The 17395-nt window shown below is 44.0% G+C and overlaps 1 protein-coding gene across 7 annotated transcripts in view; it reads right to left on the reverse strand.

The window, feature by feature from the left end:
* Nucleotides 1–862: 862 nt before the first annotated feature.
* Nucleotides 863–17395, reverse strand: part of LOC106598945 (CMP-N-acetylneuraminate-beta-1,4-galactoside alpha-2,3-sialyltransferase) — an 82182-nt gene continuing 65649 nt past the window's right edge. For all 7 annotated transcript variants that reach the window (XM_045714532.1, XM_045714530.1, XM_045714533.1 and 4 more), the window contains 3 exons: nucleotides 9929–10075; nucleotides 6942–7088; nucleotides 863–3155 (listed from right to left, as the gene is read on the reverse strand). In XM_045714532.1, the coding sequence (XP_045570488.1) occupies nucleotides 3066–3155; nucleotides 6942–7088; nucleotides 9929–10075 (384 nt within the window). In that variant the 3' untranslated portion in view covers nucleotides 863–3065. The remainder of the gene's footprint in view (nucleotides 3156–6941; nucleotides 7089–9928; nucleotides 10076–17395) is intronic.

Consider the following 17395-nt stretch of genomic DNA (forward strand, 5'->3'; position numbering starts at 1 on the left):
GGGTCACGGCCTTCCCATTCCAAGCCCATGGAGAGGAGGCGGAGTGCAGAACCTGTCGCCAGGAATAAAAGGGGAGTCTGCTGAAGGGGTGCAGGCTCCGCCGAGAGCCGAAGCATTGTTACGGCTCGCCGGCAGGACAGTGAGGTCTGTGGAGTCAGAGCTGTCAGTGCAGAGTTTTGGTGGAGAGCAGCGCAATGGGCCGGGTGTTACTGGCACCCTTTTAACAGCAGGATGGAACAGCACCAAATGCCCTTTAAAGAGCTCCAGTATCCCCCACTCGCTATTCACTTACAGCACCAGCAGCTGTGCTTTCTCATCCCCCCTTCTGTTTGCATATATGTGTGCTAATGTACGTGTGTGGGTCTTAAAGTATCACTGCAACAGTGTGTCTCTCCTGGTTTGGATGGGTCCCTCAGGGCCACTACAATGAAACTAGATGCTCATATGGGTTTGGCAGGTGAAGAAGAGAGAGAATGAGTGTGAGAGACAGCAAGAGTGCTAGAAAGGAAGTAGAGTGGATAGGGGATTGAACCATTATTTCCCCTCTCTCAGCAGGTGGGAGGGAATTAGAGGAAATCCTTCTCTACGCTTAGACCCATCCTCTTCATCTTAACACTGTTTCCTGTGGAGTCCATAAGCTCTTAAACAGAATAACGGACACTACGTTTCCTGTGGAGTCTATAAACTCCAACAGAATAATGGACAGAGCTATAGTATGAGGGCTGCACAACAGGAAAGAACACCAGGGCCTTGTAACCCCATAAAGGCCTTACATTTGGTGCAGAGTGTTGCCTGCATAGCATAGACCACCCGTTGACAGTGCTTTGTATGATCACATAAAAACAAAGAAATACACCATCAGTCACCTTACAAAGCGACAAAAGGGTCAACGTATTTATTAACAAGTTGCAGATATGACAAAGTCTCGATTTCATATAATATATAAAAAGAAACAGTAACACTTGTGATTTGATCTGTACCGACCTTGCCAGTGATTGATTGTGTTAGGGCAAGGTGATGACTGATTTTGACCGCTCTTGTTGGATGATATGGTGAGGTTTCCTGTATGATGTCATTGTCATCTCCAGATCTAATAATGACATTCTACCTACAGACCAGGCTGGGGTCAATTCTGTTTCAATTCCTGCCCAATCCAGGACACACATTTATGTTTTATTAATGAAAAAAATCCTCATTGAAAATGACTGACTATTTAACCTGTCTATATTTGATATGGAATTGACTCCAACCCTGTAAACGCAGCCTGAGTGGGCCTCGCCAGGTGGGTAGTGCATTGGTAAGCTGTTCTTAGTACCCTAGCAGTGAAAGTCCTATGCAGGGTTCCATTTCTGAAAGATTGTTATCTAGGTTGGAGGGAAGGGATCAAAGGCTGCATTTACGCAGGCAGCCCAATTGTGATCTTTTTCCACTAATTTGTCTATTGACCAATCAAATCTTTTCACAAGACAGATTAGTGGAACAAATATCAGAATTGGGCTGCCTGTGTAAAAGAAGCCTACTTTCCCCTAACTAATTTGAAGGGCCTGGATAGGTATTGTAACACCAATATGGTAGGCTAGGTTAAGATTCCTCCATATTGTTTTATTTTCCCATCGTGAACAGAAGTGAGAAAGTTTTGTTGAGGGAGCACAGCAAGACAGATCAGTGACACCTCTCTGAAACAAGTTAGTGTTCATTACAGCACACAAAATAAAACTATTTAAAACCTTTTGCAATAGAACACAAATTAGCATTTGAAGTCCAGTCAGTCTCAACGTTTTCGTATGTTTTCTTATATTTCTCGCCAAATTAACACAACCCTGATATACCTTACTAATGGTCAGGAAGATAAGTGGATACAGGTGTACAGTAAGTATGCACCTCCATGAATACTGGACAAGTGGCAAATTATTCTGTAACACTTGGGTGTGTACAGGAACACTATTCCCAGACCAGTGGTTCTCTCTCTCTATCTTTGTAATACTGGTCTGTTGGGGCTTCATCTTGTGATACTTGGGCATGTTCATTAGAGCACACAAAGGAAAACATAAAAAAAACATTTCATAATACAACACAAAAATCTGACTGAAAGATTGTACATGTGGGGCCAAAAATGATCATACTGACTTGGACTTGGGCTTATATTAAAGCCATACTGGAAATACTAGGGTCTCAGCCCAGGTTTGAGGGATATCCACTCAACAACTAATGACACCTCAGTGAGTCATTGAGGAAGCACATCGTGGCGAACTGGAACAAGGAAAGGATAATGCACCAATTCTCAGCCTATTTATAAATAAATTAAACCTAAATAAAATAATCCAGGCCTCTTGTCTTTCTGGATATTAACATCTGTAATGAGAATCTCAAAATAAAGGGCCTCAAAAAGGCCTGCTGATATGGAAGCGATAAGGGGGAGAGACAAAGATGTTTTAAAAAAGGCCTTGTGTGGGTCTAAGGTGGGATATGTACTGTATGCTGATGCCCGGATGGAGGGAGGCTCGCCAATGCCCGGATGGGGGGTTGCTGCAGCTTGTTAAAAAGCACGGTAATAATCTTTGATATTTACATTGTTTTGTGAATACATTCAGGCAGTACAGGGAGAGGGCATCTGCTCCCCCCTTTGTAACGAGGTACGTACGTTTGGCACTGCTGTAACCATCTGACCCTCTCTTTTGCAGATTATCCGACTCTACAGCTGTCCGTCGGGCCTTCCATCTCATCATCATCATCATCATCCTCTTCCATACCACTTTTCCGTTCGTGATTTTTAGGGGTATTGAAACGGTAAACCCGGTTGTCGGGTCGTCCGTTGACTGTCCTGAAGACGTCCGATCCAGGCCTATGTCTCTCCTGACACAGGAGCCTCTGGGTCAGAAGGCACGTATGTGCGTCTCTCCACTGAGCCGTCCATTTAAATCTTCTCTTTATAAAAACTTAGGCAGTATGCAGACCACCAGGGTCTACCCACCCCCCACCCATCCATCCATCCATCCAGGTTCATTCCCAGAATCCTCTGTCATGTGGTTCTTTTGGAAAAAGGCAAAGCTCTGGGACAGTTAGACTCAAATGCCGTTGGTCAGGTCCGTGATGACGTTGGCCTTCACCAGCTTGCGGAGGAACTCCTTCTCCTTGGATATGTTGTGTGTCCAGGACTGGGGAGATGAAGGGGAACAAGATGAGAAACAAGAAGATTGTCAAAGATCAGTGGGGGTCAGGGTTAAAGACAAGAACTGGGTCTCAACAACCTATGAAGGAAATGTTTCGTTTTCTATTCCAGACAACACTGCATGAAAACAAGGGATGAAAACAGCCTTCTCTAACGCTCTACATCATACCATTTATACTTTCAACTGGTTTTAAGAGCATTGTCATATGTAGTAATGTCTGCATTGTTTTCTCTAGTTAATATGAAAACGCCAGGGCTGGATGGCATACCATCCCTATATACTCAGAGGACCATTTATAGCATGTTTTAACCACTCCTATATTAACGGTAGATTATCAGACACGCAACAAGGTCTGATATCATTATTACTGAAACAGGATCCAAGTGGTGTGTATATATAAAGATCCAGTCCATTTAAAAAATTGGAGGCCTCTTACACTTCAGTGTTGTGATGCAAAAATCCTAGCAAAATGCTTGGCTCATAGAATTAAAAAAGGTTTTGTCAGATATTATTCATCATAATCAGACAGGTTTTTTACATGGACGATACATTGGAGACAATATAAGACAAGTACTGGAAACAATATAATACTATGAAATATCAGGGACACCAGGTCTGGTTTTGAAAAGGCTTTTGATAAAGAACGAATGGAGTTTATACATAAATGCCTGGAATATTTCAATTTTTGAGAATCTCTTATAAAATGGGTTAAAGTTATGTATAGTAACCCTAGGTGTAAAATAGTAAATAATGTCTACATCTCATAAACTGTCAAGAGGAGTAAAACAAGGTTGCCACTATCGGCATATCTATTTATTATTGCCATCGAAATGTTAGCTGTTAAAATTAGATCCAACATATTAAGGGACTAGAAATCCAGGGCTTAAAAACAAAGGTGTCATTGTACATTGATGATTCAAGTTCTTTTAAAACCACAATTAGAATCCCTCCAGAGCCTCATATAGGATCTAGATACTTGTTCTAACCTCTCTGGATAAGTGTACTATATTACGTATTGGATCACAAAAAAATTCAACTTTTACATTACTGTGTAGTTTACCAATAAAATGGTCTGATGGAGATGTGGACATACTCGGTATACAAATCCCGAAAGAAAGAAATTCTCACTCCAATACATTTGAATAGAAAGTTAGCAAAAATAGATAAGATCTTGCTACCATGGAAAGGAAAATACCTGTCTATTTGTGGAAAAATCACCCTGATTAACTCTTTAGTCATATCATAGTGTACCTATTTGCTTATGGTTTTGCCTACACCTAGTGACCTGCTTTTTAAATTATATGAACTAAAAATATTCTATTTTATTTGGAATGGCAAGCCAGACAAAATTAAAAGGGCCTATTTATATAATGAATATGAATTCGGAGGGCAGAAATGATTAAATATTAAAGCATTAGACCTCTCACTAAAGGCATCAGTCACACAACAGTTATACTTAAATCCAAAATGGTTCTCCAGTAAATTAGTAAGAATGTCTCACCCCATGTTCAAGAATGGCCTTTTTCCCGTTATTCAGATTACAACCACTCACTTTCGGTTATTTGAAAACGAAATAATCTCAAAAATATCATTATTTTTAAACAAGCCATAGAAAGTTGGTTGCAATTTCAGTTTAATCCACCTGAAAACACAAAACAAATAATACAACAAATATTGTAGTTAAACTAAAATATACTAATTGATAAAAATGTAAAGTATTTTCGATTTAAAAAAAACAAAAAAGTATAATTTTTGTAAATTATATCATAAATAGGACTGGTGGAGTTGTCATTCAGACATATAGAAATGTCTGCTCTACCCAAATTTACAACCAACTAATTGCAGCATTACCACAAAAATGGAAGAGGCAAGTAGAAGGGGGAAAAAGTAAGGAACTTGTCTGTCGGCCCTGTTTTAAAGACCAAAAATGGTTAAAGACAATTGGGATAAATAAAAATATATACCAGTTTCATTTAAGGACCAAAACATTGACAGCTGTGCCAAAAAAATGGCAAAATAGTTGGGAATGGATGGCGTTAAGAGATAGATGGGAGGGGTTGAATGGAGAGGAAGGGTGGGACTAATAAGATAACCAATGTAAAACATACGGGGTCTGTAAAATGTATATAGGTTAAGCAGCTTTTGTGAAATAGCAGTTACAAATAGAAATCAAACTGGACGGACATCAGAAATAGAGGAAGGACTAAAAACAAACAAAATATAACTATTGTAAAATAGATTGTCTGTAAAACGTGTATAAGATGTATAAACTGAAGGTAGAAGCCTAAGTGGTATTGTTTACTCAAATTGGGGGAAGGGTGGTAGGGTTTACAGGGAGTAATAAAGGTATATTCAACAAAACAAAAAAAGTGTGTATGTATGTATGAATGAGGAGAGCGAGATAAATAGATAGATATCTATATACCCCAAAAATATATGGGGATTGGAAATGATGCAGACAATTACATTGATGGAAGCATCAATCTATCCGTAATATTAAAGCTGATTGACCCCCCAATTATTTTTTAAAATAAAAGTGATAAAAGTGAGTTTGTAGTGAGAGTGTGTGTGTCTGTTTGTTTGTGTGAGAGTGGAGCCACATTGGGTCAGTTTCCTTCCCCAGTGTGCTCCGGGCCCGCAGTCTGGTCGGCAGTGTGTAACCAGAGCCCGGTATTCCTGTGGGTGGCTCTGTGGCCTGAGAGTGGGAGGACCTGGCTGGGTTGGGCTGAACCGGGCCCCAGAGCTGCCCCAGAGCCCTGCCTGGGTCCTGGCTGTAGGGCTGAGCCTCTCCTGAGAGCCACTGGCCTGTCTGGATTGGCCTGGCCCTGACTCTGTGACGGATGACACTCATACACAGAACCATGGCTAGGGTTTCACTGCTTTACTACAGGGAGCAGGGCCAGGAGTGCCATGTGAGCAGTAACACCAGGGTGTGTGTGTGTGTGTGTGTGTGTGTGTCTTCAGGCCTTGCGGTCTGGGATGACGAGCTAGGTCAGAGAGAGGATGACGCGTTAACAACCTCCCGCTCTCTTTAACATGCTGGCATCTACAGAACACATACGAATGGTGTGTACTGACATACTGAACAATGTGGCATTCTACATGCACTCCTGTTCGGTCCCTTCACATCGAGCTACAGAAAGTTGAAGCACCTGGATCAATCCTGAGTTTAAGCTGAGTAGCCCTGTTTTAGGAGGGGACTGGTTCAAGTCCGACAGTGAGTAAGGATACTACTGCATCTCAGCACCCCCTGAGAGGTGACCTCAGCATATTACCACCAGTGGAAGGACATGACATGAGGGAGCGGAAGTCTTTCAGTATTCCAATGACGATAGACCTACTAGATGAGGTTTCCATTGATTACATGACAAGAGTTCACTGGGAGTTCAGACAAAGGTTCTCATTCTGAGTTCATACTTCAGCTGCCCTCTGTGACATCTGGCATAATAGAACACTGAGCAGTCGGGAGTGGAGGATTAAAAGGCTCCATCTTGGGGTCATTTATTTGGTCCTAGTTGAAAGGGAGGAGGGGGATGAGAGAGCCAATCAAAAAAGGCACAGAAAATGGAATAACACCCTCATTAGCCTAATAGGTTTAAGGGGGAGACAATATAGTCTCTCTAATCTGCACTTTCCTGTAAACAGTAAGGTGGGCTTGTCTACTGAGAATGCATTTTCACCTTTTCATTTTTTTGACACGTGTAGACAAGGAGAGGAAACACCACTCCAAGTCCCATTTCCAGTGGATTTGAATGCAACAAAAACAGGCACCTCTTTGATGGCGGACATCTTGACCGTCTCGTAGTAGTGCAAGGGCGCGTGGGGTGTGTTCATGTCGTAGCCGAAGCCGGCCACCGCCACCTCGTCACAGTTATGCAGGGCCATCGTTATGGCGACCGTACCCAGGGTTGGAATGTTCTGAAGAGGGAAAAGCACAAAAAGGTGGCCATGTCACTTCTTTAGTGTGTAGTACAGCCAGCTGCCAAAATAAAGGAAAGTCTTAAGGAAATGAGGGATACAAAGTATATTAAAAACCGGTGCTTCCACACAGGTGTGGTTCTTGAGTTAATTAAGCAATTTACATCCCATCATGCTTAGGGTCACGTATAAAAACACTCAGTTGCCCATGATTTTTGCTACCATTATTTGTGACAATCCTTCTCTATCAGTGTTTTGTTACAAGTCCTGTGTTGTGGATCCAAGGAAGAGAGGAACCAAATGAACAAACAAACCATGGCTAGAAGATATCTCAGTCTTTGAAAGAGGGGTCTCAAAGGAGCATGGGGGGGTGCAATTGCGGTGCCTCCGGAGGCATGCAGAGGCCAAATGCTGCACGGCCAATGCAGACATCGGATTGACCATGCAGCGCCTTTCAGTCACCAAACCTCAACCCAATTTGAACACGGGAAAATGGAAAATTCTGGAGCGGCGCCTGAGACAGCATTTTCCAACAAAACATCAAATTATGGAATTTCTCAAGGAAGAAAAGTGTCACATCCCTCAAATAGAGTTCCAGACACTTGTAGAATCTATGCCAAGGCGCTTTGAAGGTGTTCTGGTGGCTCAACACCCTATCTTGGTGTTACTTTATTTTGGCATTTACCTGTATATCGTATCTTATGTTGGGGTGCATTATAGGAACAAAGCATTATTATTAGGGGAGATGAGAGTGTGTAAACAAGCCAACACCCTTACCTCTAACAGTAGTATATAGTAAAAGAAAGCATTGAAAATGCAATAAAAACTGAAAATATCTATATTAACCTCATCTTCCTTTACCGCCACCATCTTGGCCCTAGTCTGTGACAGGTATGCACCACCCTCCCTTCCCTCCCTTCCTGTCCTGGCTTTGTTCTGGGCCGGAGTTGTTAACTCGTCCTGAGCTGAAAGTGATTAACAATTTGCTTAAACAGACGCACCCACACAATGACACAGCAGTTTGAGAGGGCAGACCTCCACTTCCTCAAACCCTAGGGCCTAATGGGGAGGAGATAGGGGGGGTCTAAATCATTACCTTGATTTTGAAGCCCTAAGGGCAGGTGTAGCTTAAGCCCCCCCTGCTGTGTGAACCCGCAAACACACATATCATACAAACACACCGCACTAATCAGGGGAAAGACAGGCGGGCATTTTAGGGGAAGGATGTGTCAGGCTGTATCCCGCCTTGATCAGTATTATGAGACAACTCCCCCCAACACCAGGGCAACCCACATGTTCCACACATGTTCCTCCTGTACACCAAAGTTCAGCCAAGGGTGTCCTGGTGGTCGCCCCTTCAGGGTAGAAGGCTGTACACACTCCTTGTACCCCTTCCCATCCCTCTAATGCCTGTTGAAGCATGTTCCCTACCCCCTGCACTCCTATGTAGAACTTCATCAGCCTCTCAAGCTAGTCTGCTGCATAGTTCCAGTCCAGGAGGGGTGACAGCATCTGCTGGTCTTTATCTAACCTATTCCCTTTGATCAACCAGCCATAGTCCTGGTAAATCAGGTAAGTGGCCTCATGAAGCCAATCAATGCGTTTGATTGATTAGTTACGTGCCAACGAGAGAAGAAAAGCAGTAGAGCCTGTGGCAGTCCAGAATCTACAGTCATCTGATAACCCCCTCAAAACCAAAATGAGGAGGAGTTAATGAGGTAATATGTCCGAAGCTTCATTTTCCCTCCATAAATCTCTCCTTTACATCGAGAGCAGGGGTCTGCAACGTGTGGCTCTGGAGCCTTATGTGGCTCTTTAGCTACCCCTTTGTGGCTCCATGACAAACTATAAAAAAATTATGTTTCCTTTAGTTTGAAATACATTCAGGTGCGCCCAATGTCTCTGTCTCGCTCTCTGAATCTTGAGGTTCATCCAATGCAGCTACTAGAGCACAAGGTTTTTGTGAACATTTGAAGAAGTGTCCCTTCCTGTCACTTGGGTTCCCGACCCTTGATCTAGCAGAGTTGTTTTAACGATTTAATTTCCTGTGATGGCATGGCAAGGTGCTGCCTTGCTGCGGTTGTCATAGGAACAGGGGTTCTAGTGGCAGCGAGGTTTGAGTTTGGGGCCTGAAGTGTGTCAAACACACTTTGGTTATGACTGTGCAGTCGGTCGTCAACTCCCGGGCTGCATATGGGTTGTGTACCGTTTCGTAGCATGTGTGTGAGTGTGTTAATGTTTGAAAGAAGGATTGCGTCTGTCAGGGTGTGCCTGTGTATGTATTCTTGAACTTAATATACATGGGTGTGAGTAAGAGGCTATGCACTCTTGCAGGGAAATGGGGATACCTAGTCAGTTGTACAACTGAATGCATTCAACTGAAATGTGTCTTCCGCATTTAACCCAACCCCCCCTGAATCAGAGAGGTGCGGGGGGTTCCCTTATTCGACATCCTCACCTTCGGCGCCTGGGGAACAGTGGGTTAACTGCCTTGCTCAGGGGCAGAATGACAGATTTTTTACCTCGTCAGCTCAGGGATTCGATCCAGCAACCTTTCGGTTACTGGCCCAACGCTCCTAACTGCCAGGCTACCTGCCGCCCCAAGTACTGCATGCGTGAATGCATGTCTGCATACGTGTTTGCGTGCAGACTGCAAACCGAGTTTATCAACCATAAACCAGGTGACGGACATCATACTTTCCTCAAGCGTCTACATAGCACCATACATGGGTTCTGCCAACATTCTGATGGTTCATCTCAGAACCTTCCAATGCAGAAATTGTTTGATACGTTTATATTTCTATCCAACTAGAGCGGGTTTCTGTCTGAGTGTCACTCACCCCTTTCCCCATGAGACCATTGTTGAGTGGCAGGCCGATGAACTGGAAGGCAGCCTCCTGGATGAAGTAGGGGTTGAGGATGCGCATCTCTGTGGGCTCCTTCGGGACGTAACGGGCCACTGACTTCCAGAAGCCCTCCGTACCACGCTAAGAGAGAGGGAGAAAAGAAGAGATTGTGAGTTTCAGGAGGCATTGAAAGTAACAATTGTCATTCAATTGATCATTTTGGGGGTAAAAAGGAGTACTTCTAAGTATGAGGTAGACAGAGATTTAAACAAAGAGATTATCTTCAATAACATTGACATAGAACCACAGGTCAAGTCACCCAGAGAGGCCCACCTCCAAACAGTCTCCCTACATTGATTGGGAGAATGGCTCAGCGCCTTGGGGGTAACATGGAGGAAGGCCAATCTCAGTCATTAAATGTCACCCTTTTTACCTACCAAGAGAGTTCAGGGATTATTCCCACGGATGTGTACATCAAGCCCCAAACTGACACCAAAAATGCTAATCAAAGATCTTCATTTGCAGATTTCATTATCGTGAGGGACCTTAACAAAAGTAATCAGAGGACCATGCTCCAGAATTAGTATCAACACATTGGCTATCCAACTCGCGGAAACTCCATGCTTGACCACTGCTACACTTCTTTTCAACACAGGTATAAGGCCCTCCTGTCCTCCTTTCGGCAAATCTGACCATGACTCCATTTTGCTCCCCCCCGCCTACAAAGATTCAAGAGGGAAGTTCCGGCTGTCAGGTCAGTACAATGCTGGTCAGACCAATCAGAATACATGCTCCAAGACAGTTTTGATCACGTGGACTGCAACATGTTCCGGGTTGCCTCTGGTGAGAACATCAATGAATACGCCAACTCAGTCACCGGATTCATAAAAAAAGGCATAGGATGCGATGTCAATGGCATCTTTCAACTTTTTTTTCACCCAAATCAAAAAAATGTGGATTGATGGCAGCCTTGTCAGGAAATTGAAGAAGAGACATGCTGCTTATAAACAGGGCAAGATGAGCAGGGACAACAGTATGGTTACACAGCACAAATACAACCTACGCACATTGATCAAGGTGGCGAGACAAGTATAGGGACAAAGTGGAGGAACAATTCAGTGGGTCGGACACGAGGCGTATGTGGCACGGCTTCTAAGTAGCACGGATTACAAAAGGAAAGCCGGCCATGTCGCGGACACCAATGCTGCCCTTCTGGATGAGCTACAGTAAACACCTTTTTCAAGCAAATGACTGAGCTGCTGAGGAGAGTCCCTGAGGACAATGAGGGCTACATTCTTACGATCTCCACGGAGTACGTATGTAAGTCATTCAAGCGTGTTAATCCTCGTAAGGCTGCCAGCTCATTGTCTGACTTCATATGCTCCAGAATGCCAAAACATACTTCACTCAATGCACATGAAAAATCTAAAGCCAGAATATTAACATTCAAATCTGATTAGTACATTTAAAAAAATATATATCTTCCAAATCCACAATAATATTTTATAACGTTAGCCAAGTAGCTACGGCTAGCCCTAGTCCTCTGTATGTCAACATCCCTCATCATCAGGCGTGATGTCCCACACAAATTACAGTAGCTTTCTGACACAAACACTGGCTGACACACTTGCCTACCTGCTTGCCTGACTGACTACCTGGCACACAGCCAAAGGGGTCAGCAGATGTAAATGGCAATCACCTGTTCAAATAGTCCTGCCCCGCCGCCTTTGATATTGGTAGGGGGGGGTAATGAGAGAGGCAGTTGGGTGGCTTTGAGCAGCGTGTTTTCAACCAGGGGCCTCCGCCCCCTCGGCAAGCCGTGGCAGGAAAACCTAATCTCTCCTGTCAACATACTGCTTGTGTTTGGGGATCTGTTTGGCAAGAAGCGCTGCAGAAGCTGTAAGTAATGCTTTTTATTGTGGAGAGCAGGGACGGTGCCGACTCAAATACACAGTACAGACAAGAGTGAAACGTATGACGTAGGAGTCAGACAAATGTGTAATAAGAGAAAGTGGTTCAGAAAGATACATCCAAGAGGACAGCTAATTAGCAGGTAACAGCACTGCTTTTCAATGCACACTAATCATTTCCAATGAAGCTACCTAGGCCTATAACATCAAATGAGATACAGGTTTCCATATCGAATGAAGTTCTATCACTCAGAAGCCAGAGAACAGTCTCTGAATAGGGGGACAGGAAGTGATTTCCCCTGCGCTGTGACCCTTGGACCAGTCAGTCAGGAGAAACTCAACTGATGGTCGGTTTGAAAAGATAAAACAGGAAGCTGCAGATTGATCCTGTCCTACTCGCTCACACGCCATACTAAACCTGAGTCAACCATACTTACACACAGATGAATGTGTGTGCACACGCACACACACGCGCACACACACACGCGCACACACACACGCGCACACACACACACGCGCACACACACTGGGGTGAGCAGGAGTGTGTATGGCTTGTTGGGCGATGGCAGTGAGGAAATGGCTGTTTCCCTTCTCTCACGGCAGGTTTATGGTTAAATTAGTCTGGATTATTAGATTGAAGTGTGTGCACGAGGCTGTGCCCTGACGCTGGCACCTGTTAAAACAGCCCTTAATTGGAGAGGTAATTGTTTGCATAGCAGGGAGAGAGAATGGGAGCACGTTTAAGATTTCTCATCCAGACAAGGGCCTCAGATCTGGCCAAACTACCTCAGTTCCACCAGTGTTGACCTTGGCTTACCAGGTGTCCATTTTTCAACGCCTAACAAAGGCTCATCAATTCCTCTTCCACAGCCCCAGCAGCCACAAGTGTATGTACTCATTGTGGTGTTTGTATTGCAAAACAATTTCCATGGCAAAAAGCAGACCAAACTCTTGGGTCCAAGGTTATTATAGTTGTGATTTTCTATTTGTTTTTTTCCCCCCATTTGTTTTCAGATTTTTATTTGATATTCAGTTTCAGTTCGTTTTCAGACATGATTCACTAGTTTCTATTCAGTTTCAGTTAAAAAAATAAAATATATTTTATTTAGTTTCAGTTTTTGTTTTAAGTGTTAGGGACAGAATGTAGGGAGGCATAGGAGGCTAGGAAAGATTTACACTACAATGATCTACACCTGCTCGTCGAACATGTCATTCCAAAATCATGGGCATTAATATGGAGTTGGTCCCCCCTTTGAAGCTATAACAGCCTACACTCTTCTGGGAAGGCTTTCCACTAGATGTTGGAACATTGCTGCGGAGACATGCTTCCATTCAACCACAAGAGCATTAATGAGTTCAGGCACTGATGTTGGGTGATTAGACCTGGCTCGCAGATGGCGTTCCAATTCATCCCAAAAGTGTTCGATAGGGTTGAGGTCAGGGCTCTGTGCAGGCCAGTCAAGTTCTTCCACACCGATCAACAAACCATTTCTGTATGGACCTCACTTTGTGCACAGGGGCATTGCCATGCTGAAACAGGAAACAGCCTTCCCCAAACTGTAGCCACAAAGTTGGAAGCACAGAATCATCTAGAATGTCACTGTATGCTGTAGCGTTAAGATTTCCCTTCACTGGAACTAAGGGGCCTAGCCCGAACCATGAAAAACAGCCCCAGACCATTATTCCTCCTCCACCAAACTTTACAGTTGGCACTATGCAGTCGGGCAGCTCGCGTTCTCCTGGCATCTGCTAAACCCCGATTTGTCCGTCGGACTGCCAGATGGTGATTCATCACTCCAGAGAATGAGTTTTCACTACTCCAGAGTCCAATGGCGGCGAGCTTTACACCACTCCAGCCGACACATGCGCATAGTGAGCTTAGGCTTGTGTGCGGCTGCTTGGCCATGGAAACCAATTTCATGAAGCTTCAGACAAACAGTTATTGTGCTGAAGTTGCTTCCAGAGGCAGTTTGGAACTTGGTAGTGAGTGTTGCAATCGAGGACAGACAATTTTTAAACGCTACACGCTTAACCACTTGGCGGTCTCGTTCTGTGAGCTTGTGTGGCCTACCACTTTGCGGCTGAGCCGTTGTTGCTCTTAGACAATTCCACTTCATAATAACAGCACCTACAGTTGACTGGTGCACGAACTGACTTGTTGGAAAGGTGGCATCCTATGACGGTGCCACATTGAAAGTCACCGAGTCCTTCAGTACGGCCATTCTACTGCCAATGTTTGTCTATGGAGATTGCATAGGTGTGTGCCAGATTTTACACACCTGTCAGCAACAGGTGTGGCTGAAATAGCCAAATCAACTAATTTGAAGGGGTGTCCAGATACTTTTGGACATGTAGTGTATGAGTTGTAGGTTTACAGCAGTGGTACATACCCAAGCACTATTTTAGATGGTCGAGTCACACAAATTTCCTAGGTGGCAAAGGTCCGGATGGATATATAGTCAGTCATTGGGGCGGCAGGTAGCCTAGTGGTTAGAGCGTTGGGCCAGTAACCGAAAGGTTGCTAGATCGAATCCCCGAGCAGAAAAGCTAAAAATCTGTCGTTCTGGTCCTGAACAAGGCAATTAACCCACTGTTCCTAGGCCGTCATTGTAAATAAGATTTTTTTCTTAACCGACTTGCCTAGTTAAATATATATTTTTTAAATGATCGGCGTAGTAACAAACCCCCATCTCACAGCCCACGCGACACCAAAGTGTTTACACCCTTCTTGTTGACAGAGAAAAATGTGCAGTTTAAAAGCACATTTTCTGCAATTCTACACATTATGTCATTGAGTGGAGAAAAGTTAGCAATTTTAGTGCACATTTCCTGAAATTAAAAAAAAATTCCATGTCTTATGTGTTCATATGATACCAGGAGACTAATCCTGACCGTATTCCAAAAATAAAATAATAGCAGCCTCACCTCGCCTTTATCCTGAAATTCTTGGTGGGTGCGGTTCAGATGTGTTTTTCCCTTTTGTCTCTGTTCTACTACACACGCTGCCATCTTCTGACAGTACAATAAATTAGCTTTTGTCCTTTCCAACAATAATCCCATACAGGGTTTTGCATTTTCAAATCTAATCAAATTGTATGTTACATGCTCTGAATATAACAGGTGTAGAATTTACTGTGAAATGCTTACTTACGAGCACTTTCCCAACAACTCGGCGCTAAAAAGAACCAAAAATTTGCAAAAGTAAAAGGAAATAGTAACAATAAAATAGACTATACAGTCGTGGTCAAAAGTTATGAGAATGACACAAATGTTAATTTTCACAAAGTCTGCTGCCTCAGTTCGCAAAGTCCCTCTTTTCCATGCAAATGAACTGAATCCCCCAAAAACATGTCCACTGCATTTCAGCCCTGCCACAAAAGGACCAGCGGACATCATGTCAGTGATTCTCTCGTTAACAGGTGTGAGTGTTGACGAGGACAAGGTTGGAGATCACTCTGTCATGCTGATTGAGTTCGAATAACAGACTGGAAGCTTCAAAAGGAGGGTGGTGCTTGGAATCATTGTTCTTCCTCTGTCAACCATGGTTACCTGCAAGGAAACACGTGCCGTCATCATTGCTTTGCACAAAAAGGGCTTCACAGGCAAGGATATTGCTGCCAGTAAGATTGCACCCAAATCAACCATTTATTTATCTGATCAACAAGAACTTCAAGGAGAGCGGTTCAATTGTTGAGAAGAAGGCTTCAGGGCGCCCAAGAAAGTCCAGCAAGCGCCAGGACCGTCTCCTAAAGTTGATTCAGCTGCGGGATCGGGGCACCACCAGTACAGAGCTTGCTCAGGAATGGCAGCAAGCAGGTGTGAGTGCATCTGCACGCACAGTGAGGCGAAGACTTTTGGAGGATGGCCTGGTGTCAAGAAGGGCAGCAAAGAAGCCACTTCTCTCCAGGAAAAACATCAGGGACAGACTGATATTCTGCAAAAGGTACAGGGATTGGACTGCTGAGGACTGGGGTAAAGTCATTTTCTCTGACAAATCCCCTTTCCGATTGTTTGGGGCATCCGGAAAAAATCTTGTCCGGAGAAGACAAGGTGAGCGCTACCATCAGTCCTGTGTCATGCCAACAGTAAAGCATCCTGAGACCATTCATGTGTGGGGTTGCTTCTCAGCCAAGGGAGTGGGCTCACTAAGAACACAGCCATGAATAAAGAATGGTACCAACATATCCTTCGAGAGCAACTTCTCCCAACCATCCAGGAACAGTTTGGTGACGAACAATGCCTTTTCCAGCATGATGGAGCACCTTGCCATAAGGCAAAAGTGATAACTAAGTGGCTCGGGGAACAAAACATCAATATTTTGGGTCCATGGCCAGGAAACTCCCCAGACCTTAATCCCATTGAGAACTTGTGCTCAATCCTCAAGAGGCGGGTGGACAAACAAAAACCCACAAATTCTGACAAACTCCAAGCATTGGTTATGCAAGAATGGGCTGCCATCAGTCAGAATGTGGCCCAAAGGTTAATTGACAGCATGCCAGGGCAGATTGCAGAGGTCTTGAAAAAGAAGGGTCAACACTGCAAATATTGACTCTTCGCATCATCTTCATGTAATTGTCAATAAGCCGTTGACACTTATGAAATGCTTGTAATTATACTTCAGTATTCCATAGTAACATCTGACAAAAATATCTAAAGACACCGAGGCAGCAGACTGTGTGAAAATTAATATTTGTGTCATTCTCATAACTTTTGGCCACGACTGTACACAAGGAGTACCGGTACCGAGTCAATGTGCAGGGGTATAAGGTAGTTGAGGTAATATGTACATGGCGGCAGGTAGCATAGCGGTTAAGAACGTTGGGCTAGTAACTGAAAAGTCGCTGGTTCGAATCCCTGAGCCGACTTGGTGGGGAAAAGAATAATTGGTCGATGTGCCCTTGGGAAAGGCACTAAACCATATCTGCTTCTGTAAGTCGCTCTAGATAAGAGCTTCTGCTAAATGACTCAAATGTAAATGTAGGTATGGGTAAAAGTGACTAGGCAATCAGGATAGATAAACAGAGTAGCAGCAGCCAATGTGAAGTGTGACTGTGTGTGGCGTCAATTATGCATGTGTGTGTTTAGTGTGTACACTGAGTATACCAAACATTAAGAACACCTTTCTATTATGGAGTTTCACCCCCTCTCCATGCTCCCCACAGTTGTGTCAAGTTGGCTGTATGTCCTTTGGGTGGTGGACCACTCTTGATACAGCGTGAAAAACCCAGCAGCGTTGCAGTTCTTGACACAAACCTGGGCGCCTGGCAGCTACTACCATAACCCATTCAAAGGCACGTAAATATTTTGTCTGGTCCATTCACCGCCTGAATGGCACATACACAATCCTTGTCTCAAGGTTTAAAAATCCTTCTTTAACCCGTCTCCTCTTCCTCTACACTGATTTAACATGTGACATCAATAAGGGATCATAGCTTTCACCTGGTCAGTCTGTGTGATGGAAAGAGAAGATTTGTTTTGTATATTCAGTGTAAGGTCCCACAGTTGACAGTGCACGTCAGAGCAGAAACTATACCATGAAGTCAAAGGAACT

The sequence above is a fragment of the Salmo salar genome, chromosome ssa03, assembly GCF_905237065.1.
Source record: "Salmo salar chromosome ssa03, Ssal_v3.1, whole genome shotgun sequence".
NCBI lineage: Eukaryota > Metazoa > Chordata > Actinopteri > Salmoniformes > Salmonidae > Salmo > Salmo salar.